This window comes from Penaeus monodon, chromosome 1, assembly GCF_015228065.2.
Source record: "Penaeus monodon isolate SGIC_2016 chromosome 1, NSTDA_Pmon_1, whole genome shotgun sequence".
Taxonomy (NCBI): Eukaryota; Metazoa; Arthropoda; class Malacostraca; order Decapoda; family Penaeidae; genus Penaeus; species Penaeus monodon.
In genome coordinates, this window is record NC_051386.1 from 26,782,623 (window position 1) to 26,795,122 (window position 12,500).

At 39.1% G+C, this 12,500-nt stretch overlaps 1 protein-coding gene across 1 annotated transcript in view; it reads left to right on the forward strand.

Annotated features, from left to right (window-relative positions):
• LOC119572286 (cytidine deaminase-like) overlaps positions 1-8,152 on the forward strand; it is a 20,701-nt gene extending 12,549 nt beyond the window's left edge. Inside the window, exon 2 of the mRNA XM_037919308.1 lies at positions 7,029-8,152. Coding sequence (XP_037775236.1) covers positions 7,029-7,432 — 404 coding nt within the window. The 3' untranslated portion in view covers positions 7,433-8,152. The remainder of the gene's footprint in view (positions 1-7,028) is intronic.
• Positions 8,153-12,500: the final 4,348 nt, after the last annotated feature.

Below are 12,500 nucleotides of genomic sequence, written 5' to 3' on the forward strand. Positions count from 1 at the left end.
AGGGAAAAAAACCGCGGTTTAATTCTTTATAGTGAGGAGAAGGTTATATATAAATAATCCTTAGATAAATTACATCTTTAAGGAGAAGGGAATCATGATGGCCTTGAAATGATACTGTGGGTTAATGGAAAATTCCACTAATGAGGACCCTCTCCCTTGAAAGAGGACGGAAAAACGTATTGGTAAATATCAGATGTGTGTCATTTTGAGACCCTTCTTCCTTTAAATATGCACCCAAGGCTGTAGCCCTACGGTGACGCTCAAATGTAAATATTGACCCAAACGAGCTTTTTGTGTTTTAATACATTTTCTATGGCTTTCATTTATGCTAATATTTATAACAGTCATCATTGTACCGTTACATATAATGTTTTCCATTAACTGTACAGCAACTAGGCTTACGAGTGAAGAATCATCCATCATGTTTCTTCACATTTATCATCATATGCTCAGCTGAATATGTAGTCAAATTACAGCCAAGAAGTACTCACTAGGTTTCCATTGATCTTTAAACTTTATAAGGCAGAATCCATACTGAAAAACATTCTTGGCATGCTACATTAGTGGTGTTTGCAAACAAGGTACGCGTCGTCTGCTAGGCGCACCACCTCTCGGGACCGGAGCACTTTTGCACGAAGAATACGTATATGGCGTTTCGTAGCGCTGCGAAGTGCCCAAACGGAACGCAGGGTAGCTCTTTCCGGGAGCATACTCATATTAACTCCAGTGGTGAGACCGATCGCGATCGACGATTTAAAGGGATAACGCGATCAAATTTGACAACTCAGCCTCTAAATTACCTGTCCGTTAGTGTTTTTTATATCCAATAATCGTGCATGATTTGTTTTTTTTTCTAATACAATAAATGCATTACCACAAGGATTTAACGAAAATAATTATTTGTTGTTTGTATCTTCATAATGCCGTGAATAATGAATGATGAAGATGATACCCTCTCTCTCTCTCTCTCTCTCTCTCTCTCTCTCTCTCTCTCTTCTCTTTCTCTCTCTTTCTCTCTCTTCTCTCTCTCTCTCTCTCTCTCTCCTCTCTCTCTCTCTCTCTCTCTCTCTCTCTCTCTCTCTCTCTCTCTCTCTCCTCTCTCTCTCTCTCTCTCTTCTCTCTCTCTCTCTCTCTCTCTCTCTCTCTCTCTCTCTCACTCTAAAGAAAGCTAAAGCTTTGTAGTGGAGCCAGATTCAGAGTAAGATAAGATGGAAATATTGTTTTCCTGGCGTAGATGGTCTGGCATAGTGTGTTATTGTTGGGAATAATGACGTACACGGGGGAAATGAGGAGATTGTTAATCGGGTGGTTCTTAAACAGCTTCAATGTCAATTAGGGAAGAATAAGAGTAAAAAAAGAGCAAGTATATATGGGTTATTGTAAGTGTTAAGCATGTACCAACTCGCACTTTGCACTTCTCCATGGAAACTTCTAGAAATGTTATAAAATTGGAGACTATATTTCTTCTGTGATACTTAGTGAATTCCGGCATAGAAAAAAACGGTTAATATTAAAAAAAGAACACTTCCTTCACCGTCTGCTTCAACATCTATCGTGTGTGTTTCCCAGAGCAGAGAGGAGAGAGACTATAGGATGTGGATAATTCTACAGGATGTGGATAATTCTATTTCGGGTACCAGTGGACCACGTGGCTGTTTTCCACGTGGAGCAATCAGTGTAGCAGACGGAGCCAGTGACCTCACCTCGCTCCCCCCCTCCCCCATGCTTCCTGCAGCTGCTGCTACCGCTCCTCCAGCTGGAACGGTCACTACTTATACCGAGAATGACCTAGGCCTCAGAGAGTTCGTGCTAAGCTACCACCGCGCTAAGGTCAGCCCTCGCCTCCCTCGGGTGGGCTGACCGTGACCTCCGCGCGGCCCGATTACCCGTATAACTAAACATGTCGTGTTTTATACTGCGTGGTGTCAACTCTCAGAAATAAAGAGTCAAGCCGTTACCAAGTATAACTACCCTCTGTTCACCATTGTACTAAGGATGATAGCCTTTTACAATCTGGTGGCAGGGTGGCGCTGCGTCCTTCCGGCTCGCAGCATGAACGCAAATTTTCGAAAAAAAAATCCGCTCGACCGCTTCAAGACATGGCTAAGAAAAAACAAAATAAGTACACGTTTGGGCCCTTTCTTATTCTTTCCCTTCTCCCATACATGTGTTAGCTGTTTTTTTTTGTTGGGTTAAAAGGTGCTAATGACAGCAAATGGCACGTTCTCCACTATTCTTCCACCTCAGATCGCATTTCCGTGCGATCGAGTATGTGATCAATAAACATGAATATCGTTCGTTAGTTAAGTAATTAATTATTTTCTCTCGTTTTTAGATATTTATATTGTTTCATCTGCAACGAATTTAACGCGTTCGTGATTTTTATCTTATCACGAATATCATTTCATTTTATTTCGTTCCTAACCCTCGCCCCCGACCTGACCTCACTTTCTCTTTTCCCGGTCGGTGGCGACGTGGGATGGGTCTGACGAATGCGTGGTTCCCTGTATTTTGTTTGTTATTTTTGTTGGCGCCTTGGGGAAAATTAACCATTGCATTGTTACATTGCTTTTGGTGACACGTTCTATCGGCGCTAGAGCGAAAGCATGTAACATAATTTCAATAAATTGTATTATTTGAATATAGCGTAGGATCTTCCCCCATATCATAGTGCACAGAATTGCCCGATATTGCCCCGGGGCTGTGTAAACGCCTAATAGATCTGCGCTCCGTCGTTCGAGAGTAGGTACAATAAACCGAAGTTATTCGTTCGTTCGGCTCCCTTTGAGTCGGTGTGACCCGCGGTTACGTCCGTTAATTAATGTAGGACTAGGGTTTAAGCTAGAATCATTATTCGCTTATTAATCACACCTTTCTCACCCTCTTGAAGTCGCTTGCATGTTTTGGGTACACCCCAAGTGTTTGTGTGATTCGTGAAAATTTATATATCCTTATGGAATTTTGCGAGCGCCCATTACAGATACGCAGAAGAGAGAGGGGTTTTTATATTCCTGGCTCGAGTCGCTTCAGTTTTATACGGCATTTGGGTATATGATACCCCCCGTTTTGTGTGTTTATTGAAGTCTGACGTGCAAAGCTAAACATGCACCTCGGCAGTTCAGATTTCTGACCCCGAGAAGATTTCCTTGATAAAAAATTGGCGAATATTTTTTCATGTCACCATTCATTCATGCGTACATTCTGTCGCATATCATTATATGTTGAATTCAATGTGGTAGTTGAAATAATCTTAAATAGCTAGCATTCTAATTTACTTCAGTTTTGTTATAGTGAACGCTAATATTCGTGTTTGTGATTCATTCTCTGTGTGAGGTCACTCTCGCTTTCCCTCTCATTAACGCTAGCTGTCACTCACGCATACATGCATCTGTTGTGACAAGTGGCTCGTACATGATGTACAAGTTACATCTACTTCTTATCTGTGTGACGACTATGGTTCAAATAGATCTTCGCGGATCGCCGATGTCGTTCCCTTATCTATTCTCATATCTATCAGAGACGGTGGGTAGTTCAAGTCAGGTCTTTGCGGACCGCTACTGACGTCTCCCTCTTCTATTTTCTTCTTTATCTTAGTGAAAATAAAACACAAAATGAAAAAAAAAAGACGAAAATAATTTAAAAAAACCAACATTAAACAAAACGCAATTTTTTAAAATAACCGGCTAGTGGTAGATAACACTCCTTCTTCTCTGTTGCCTTTCTTTTTTTCTTACTCTGGCCCCTTTCATGTATGATCTGGTACCCGGGCTATATATTGCAGTCGGACCGACACGGACCGAAGGAGAACCTGCTACAGTTCGGTCACTTAGGATGCTGTGGGAGGACGTCATCGAAGATCGCCATAGGCCGCGGACCAAGATTTTCGTCAGAAAAGGTGGTTAAGCCGTCCCAGTGTAGTGGACGGGCGTTGCCTGCCGGATCCCCGTAGATCCAAATGAACCAGCACCTTTGCCACAAGTACTAGTCGCCCCAGAATGCTGTGCATAGGCGACGCCTGGCGGACGCCTGCAGATCCAGTAAACTCCAGGAGCTTGTAGCGCAGGTATCAGCCGCCCTGAGATGCCGCCCCTGCCCCGACGCCCGTAGATCCGGATAAAGATTACGAGGACGTGTGGACGCGAGAAGGACCTGGACGAGATCTGTGAGGACGTGTGGACGAGGACGCCACCGAGTTTGGCCTGGGCCAGGACTACGAGAAGGTCTAGACGAATCTGAAGTCAAGGAGGACCAGTGTGAGACTTTCGAGGACGTGTGGACATCGAGAACGGACAGATTACAAAGGACCAGGAGGATGAGGACGACAGGGAAGAGCAGCCACAAGGATGCACCAGGACGACCAGCCAAGTTAGGTCACCCTTGAAGGCGCCTCGAGGGCGAGGCGCGAGTAGGTGGCCGAGCAATATAGGATGTGGATAATTCTACAGGATGTGGATAATTCTATTTCGGGTACCAGTGGACCACGTGACCTCACCTCGCTCCTCCCCCACCCCCCCATGCTTCCTGCAGCTGCTGCTACCGCTCCTCCAGCTGGAACGGTCACTACTTATACCGAGAATGACCTAGGCCTCAGAGAGTTCGTGCTAAGCTACCACCGCGCTAAGGTCAGCCCTCGCCTCCCTCCCGGGGGGGCTGACCGTGACCTCCGCGCGGCCCGATTACCCATATAACTAAACATGTCGTGTTTTATACTGCGTGGTGTCAACTCTCAGAAATAAAGAGTCAAGCCGTTAACAAGTATAACTACCCTCTGTTCACCATTGTACTAAGGATGATAGCCTTGTACAGAGACGAAAATAATTGCCTGGCTGGTGTGGGGCCCACTTTTAACGATAGAAGTGAATGAATGTACACCTTCAGAATGTGGGTATATTTTTCATTTTTCAGTATGCACGGCACTTTGAATATATATATATATATATATATATATATATATATATATAATTTATATAATAATATATATATATTATGTATATATATAATAATATATTATATGTTATATATATATATATATAGATATATATATATATATTATATATATATATATATATATATACAACAAATTAAACTTTTTGTTTACATCCATGTGATGTTATCTCATGCACAAGAAATATATCTTTAAACACACTAAAGGTCAGACAATTGGGAGCATGAGTTGCTTGGTTCGAGCGCGACAATTCTCGCCTCTGGTGCGGGAGAGTGCAGTTGGTGACGAAGCTTCCTGTAAATCGTATCTCTTGTGAAATCTCTATATATTACTGGATAATGAAATACCTATATAAATAAAAATACATTAGTTATTTTAATTGTACTGCTAATCCATGGATTTTTTTTCTTTTTCTTTTTTTAATACAAGAAAAACTACTATCATCAGTGTTAGATATTCGGTTGCTATTTGGCAACTCTTGGTAGCTTACTTAACTAGTTTACTCTCACAAATATAAGGAAAATGGCCGATGGTTTCTCACAATACCGTTAGATTTTACTCTTCTGTTGGTACTTGGCAACTCTTAACCCCCCTCAAAAAAAAGAAAAAAAATGGTGGAGGGGGTGATTTACCCCCAACAAGGTTATCCTTAAGAGTAAGGTTTTTACCAATTTTCGATTTTATACTACAGTTACAGTTATGAAAGAAAACACCTTCTGATTGTAAACTATCAAAAAAGTATGTTATAAAAAATATTTAAAGCAAAGCCCTCCCAACAAAAAATCATATTTATATACATGCTGTATGAACACAGAACAAATCTCTGACAGTCGATCTCTGAAAAATACTCTTTTGGACACTAGTTAATGTCACGAATCTGTTTTTTTTTCACAATTTTTATTTATCCATTTATTTATTGTCCATATCTGATGCATATTCTTGAATCTTGAGAATTCCTGAACTTTGTCGAGCTATCGAAAAGAGAACTATTGCACTACAAATGTGTCCTTGTTCAGATATGAAATCAGATACACTTAATGAACGTTATTTTTTCTGTTTTTACACGAACTTGCAAACAAATTGGTCATTTTAAATACTTATTTTCTACATGTAGGCGTAAGGTATGACAATTCAAGATCCAAAATAGATGAGAAAAAGGTCATAACGTAATCAACTAAACTAAATAATATGAAGACAACTAAACAAAGCATGCAGGTCGCATTTGAGGGTTTCGTGACTGTGAAAAGATTTTAAAATATTAAATAAAGACAATGCATAACTAGTGACAAATCATCTTTTTTTGGATTTCTGAGAAAATGAGCCCAATCTCTTGTATTTCCTCAGTAAAGTTTTAGGATAATGTCTAGGTAAAATCTCATTTAATTTTCGAGGGTTATAAAAGCCCAACTGTCCAGATATTCTTATTGGATTGATGATATCAAGTCTGTCTTTACCAATTTCGTCTTGGAAAGTCTCAGGCAACAGAATGGCGTAAGCTCCTCTATTTATTCACAACGCATTTTGATATTTCTGTAACCAGTCTTATGGTTTTATATGTTTGCTTTCACGTGTTGGTGCCAATATCAGTCATAAACCCTAGGTCAAGGCGCATTTTGGCACAGTTGCATTTGGGCGCAAGAGGTCTCACTAGTTCCGTCACACTGCTCATGTGTTTCTGTTTTTATTGTGAAATATATATAGTATAAATTACTTTTTAGACAGTGTCTATACTTTACCGGTATATCTGTGATTAGATAAGTAGTTGCTGAGCAACTTTTGATTATTAGAAATCAATAATGAACGTCAAGCATTCCGGACTGTAGAGAAACCTTTCAAAATTTTAGTTTTTTTCTAGCATGGTGTCTGGAACTGCAAACCATTCCTTTTTATCTTTTTTGGAGACTTGACAAACGTCCATTTTAAGTTCTCTCAGCAAATGGCTGATAAGTAAAACATACAAGAGCTATTCGGCAAATTCCTTGTAGTTCGAGTATAGACCCAATGTATTAGTGCAGTTTATACTCAGTGTCCAGTTTGATAACGAAAAAAATCTCACATGTTATTCGGCTTCCTACCTTCACAGATTCGGAGTTGCAGAAGCTGATAGACACCAGTCTCCGGGCCCGCCAGAACTCGTACAGTCCATACAGCAAGTTTCCGGTTGGTGCAGCCCTTCTGACTGACGCGGGAGAGGTTATTGAAGGGTGTAACGTCGAGAATCTTTCGTATGGACTGACTGTCTGCGCCGAAAGGACCGCCGTTTGCAGTGCTGTCGCCAAGGGTTACCGCAAGTTCCGTGCAATCGCCATCAGCGCAGAGATGGGGCAGAGGTTCGTGGGCCCTTGCGGTGCGTGCCGTCAGACTCTGGCAGAGTTCGGTCTCGACTGGGAGGTTTACTTGACTATGCCGAACAAGGTTTACATGAAGACCACCGTCGGAAAACTTCTGCCAGACAGTTTTAATCCTGAATGGGTTACATTCACTTAAGACTTCGCCGCATTCTTTTATACTGTATACATGCGTCTCATCTTTATGTGCTCTCAGTTTTCACATACCAGAATAGGGCTTCATCATAAGTTAGCCGTTATGTAAATCGTACAGAAAACAAAGCTGGTGACAGTAAGAAATTATTTGGAAATAATAATTAGTACATTTGAAATATAGCTATGCACGATATAATGGGAGTATGTTATGATTATAATGATAATAATGGCAATAAGGGCAGCAATAGCAGAAGTTATTAAAATTTCAAGAATGATTAAAGAATAAACAAAAATGATGGTAATGAAATCAAGCTCAATACTTGCACTGATAATAACTCGCAATATATAACTATGTCAAACATAATTTCCTTGTTGCCGTATTTACGGTTAAGCAAAAGAATATAGCAACATTAATAATGATGAAATAATATTTAAAGAAATTACACTTGTAACCAATAATATGTTAACTTGGACACTTGTTGTAAATCATATTAACATAAGATTCAAGAAAAGAACAGAAGTTGTAGCCAGTGATGACCGTGCCCTGATTACGACAGGGACCAAGATTTCACTGCCAAATACATGTTATTTGCAGTTTCTGATAGTGTGAATGATTATGAAGAAAACGTGGAAATGTTCCCTTTGTATGGCAATGTATATACAATACGTCTTCGACATTTTGATTTTGAAACCATATGCCATGACAATAAAAATGCTATTTAAAGAGAGTTTTATTACATGATTATCTTATACAAATACGTGTAGTAACTGTGTGTGTGTGTGTGTGTGCGCGCGCGCGTGGGCGTGCATATGTGTTTGCGCGCATGCGTGTGTGCGTGCATGTGTGTGTGTAAGTGATTTTTCTTATTTTTTTTCTTTCATGTGGCACTACACAAACAGATTGTCCAGTGTGTGTAAAATTGTAAGCAATTCAAATGCAGTGATAATCGGAAATATGACTTTACTTATATACGCAAACTTATTAACACTAATTTATGAAATGCGATAGTATTTTGGATACACATGCAAATTCCCATTTCCTGACTCAAATTGGTATATTTTCTGCAGGCATATTTGCATATCTCTACACGCATTGGTACAGCGTAGTTTTTTTTCCATTGACTGATAAACCGTCAGCCTTGTATTCTGACAAGACAACTCTTGTCAAAGTTGTAAAATTAAACTGCTACTCTGGAGAATAATAGATATTTATGAAACGAGAACTTCACATAATGTAATGTATGTAACTATATTCGTTAAAGAAACAAAGACTGTGGTCAGAGGAGCGTCATTATAATATCAATGTGTGACGCCAGTTTCAACGGTAAACCAGAAACTTAAGTATTTTATTTTAAGGTTGCCTGATCCCCTAACTCGACTACGGTTGATGCTCCTCGGCCCTTCCACTAGTGCCCCACCGACGTATCACAGAATTTCTGTAATAACCTAGGACACACACAGCATAAATTTGGTTTATTGGGTGTAATAAAATGAAATCACTTGCCCTAAAAAATGCCGCCCTCATAATATGATACCAGCTCTGTCTATCAAAATGTGATACCGGTGGACTCGGTACCCGAAGCGCGTATTTCAGTTCATTATTGGTTAGTCCAGAACTGAAGTACACGTGTACATGTGTACACATAAACACACACATACACACAGTATATATATATATATATATATATATATATATATATATATATATATATATATATATATATATATATATATATATATATATATATATATATATATATATATATATAATATATATATATATATATGCGTGAGTGTTTATATCCATGTGTGTGTCTTATATATTTATATTTATGCATATATATATATATATATATATATATATATATATATATAAATATATATATATATATGCGCGCGCGCGCGCGCGCGCGCGTGTGTGTGTGTGTGTGTGTCGTATCAAGAAATTTTCACATACGAAATAAAATATATTCGTACTAAATTACTGCTGTCAATTTTTCGATATCAGTTGTAATACATATGATGATAATGTTACTTCGGTACCGCCACCACCACCCGCAATTTTGGGTTTTAAGTAAACCTCAAGAAAACTCAATTTTTACTTTCCTAATTGAAATATGAGAAGCATGACTTAACGGTCTTCAGGCTCGTGGGGTAGCTTTAATTTATTCCTTTTGAGTGTGTGTAGCAGAGTACAGCGGTCACAGAAACGGTTTTGACCAATTTTCTTTTATTTTATAGTCCTACAGAAATAAGCAGGTAGGATATCAAAATGTAACTCTTAACAAAAACATTATAAGAAAAACAAGGAATAGTCTCTTCTGCTAATTTCATTAAATTCTAAGATTAACTCTGTACCCTCCCTTTGCCTACTAATCATAAATAAAAAGTAATCATAAAAATAGATATAATAAAAACAAAGGTGAGACACGATTAAAACACTAAGCTCCACTCCCTGATATTTTTCATTATACTTTGGACGAACAAGTGATCAATCCTGCCCCTGCAACTTTCGTACAATTTACTTTGATCTATTATTCCTTTCACAATTCATTACTTGGCGAAATCGGAATTGCTGTATCCTCGGGGCCCCCCAAATTAGTCAATAAATATTTCCTAACAACAATGGCTAGCGGTAACCTGCTTCTCTCATAGGATGATGAATAATATAGTGATCAGTTATAAAGGTGTGATAAAAAATTAATCCTGGTGATAATAACAGCTTAAGGTTCTTGTTTTATAATTTTTTAGCTTGCTGCAGTTCAAATACTGAAATACTGTTAGGTCACGGGTGCGCCCGCAGTTGATAGATATCTCTACTCTTCTTCAAAATGTCTGATGGCATAGCCATAGTGTGTTTATTTTTCTTACAAATATTTCTCATGTTTTAGTAGACTGAAACACTTAGGACTTCATATCCCATGTCGACAGTATTGAGTTATAGCAATGGTATATGAATTAAAACATCTAAAAATTGGGTAGAAATAGCATTCCCGGTTTATGCACACACACACACACACACACACACACACACACACACACACACACACACACACACACACACACACACACACACACACACACACACACACACACACACACTCACACACTCACACACACACACAAACGGTCAGTACTTTTAAATTTTGACCACCATCAACAGAATACTTATCCAGGCTCTAGCCACAAACAAGTGCATGTCATTTTTTCTAAACTTTGCAGTCTGTACAATGTGCAATACTATTATAATTCAACAGACAATGTACAAGGATTGTTTGCTATTGTGAGATCACTGTATGGTCCGCATTAACAGCAGCTGTTATCTTCTTGCAGTATGTCACTATATTGTTAAATGCAAATAGGGAGGGGTATATTTTGACCCAGCCCATTTTATACCCGGGGGTATAAACTTATACCACGGATATAAAACAGCCTAGCCTAAAATAACCTCGGGTATATTCTGGAAGTGGGGTATAATCTGGTCTGTTAAACATGCCTGTGTGTGGGATGAGAGCAATGTCCTGCCTTATGAATGACGGGATGATAAAACCTGTTCACTTCCCTAACTTCTTTCTCCTTTGAATTGTAAAATAATTTAAGCAACCCAGTCATTTATAGAAAATTGTTATAGTTTACTCAATTAAGTAATACTAAATTTTGATATATTGATATGCCTTCAAAATAAAAATACATAGATAAACATTTCAGTGGGGTTTCAGTTCTACGGTCCAGATATTAGGGCAGAAACCCGCAGGGGTTAGGGAAGCTGGGGAGGTAACAAAATTAGGAGGGTGTGGTTTATAGGGTCATGAAAAAATACAGAAAAACTGAGCTATAGGAGCTCGGTCAAGTAACAAACAAAATTATGGCAATACATGTCAAGTATGACGTGGTGTTTCAAAAGTAAAAATAACATGTTTTCATTGGTGGGGTACCCTTGGCAGAGCCCAAAAAGTAGAGCTTAAAAAACAGGTTAGATCAGCTCATGGGGTAACAACTTAGGACCACCTTCAACAGATGCAGTGATCCCTGCACTATCAGTGCCAGTGCCAGACATTTTCAGCGGTGGGGGCCTGCATCAGACACCCCAATATGACTCCTTAATCATTACGTGATATGTGATCTAAAAATAAATATTTTTCAACCTGTATCTCACAGAGACCTTATTAAAAGAGCATACGTACCAATAATTTAAACTTTTTCTCCTCCTCCTCCATATCATCGTCATCGCCACCACCACCATCATACTCGCCCCCATCATCATCATCCTTATTTTTCTCCTCTTCTCCTTCCCATGCCCTGGCTCCCCTCTCCTTCCCATCCCCCCTCCTCCCTCTCCTCCATCTCATCCTCGTCCTCTTTTCTTTCTACTCAACAAGGAAATGCATTCTATCCACAGATGGAGAAATATACAGGTGTAAGTGCAGATGACATCACACAGATAGTCTCACACCCTTCTAAATCACAACATTTCATGAAACTCACAACAGAAAGATATATTCAGAACACCAACACCTTTGAGCACCATTGGAAATACAGACAAACATCAGCAAATTCAAATTCATCCACATCGCACACAGAAACTCACAGCCTTGTGGTCGTGGGATCAGCACTGATGAATTATAAACGGAGAGATTTCAAGGACACGCCGAGTCAGAGGACGAGCAGGATGGAGATGATCTACGGAGAAAGGGGAAAAAATACTCCTAAAAAAAGAGAAAAAAGGATAAAAAAAGTCACAAATTTGTAATCACCACTTCCGTTTTTTTTCAATAGTTATTATTCTGTTTCTACAGAATTTATTTACTTTTGTTTTTATTGTGTTTTAAACACCCAGTTACTTCGTTCTTTCCTTTGTTTTGTTCAGTTAATGTGGTCCACATCCCAGTTAATTCGTTTTGTTATTTCTTCTGTCAAATTCATGCCGTCACATATCACCTTATGCCACCTATGTATATATGTATATATGTTACACATGCTCTAAGTTAGAGTCTCCATCCCCTTGCAACCGTCAGACCAAAGTTGCCATAGCATGCAATTACCCAAAGATGACACTGTCTGATTCGTCCACC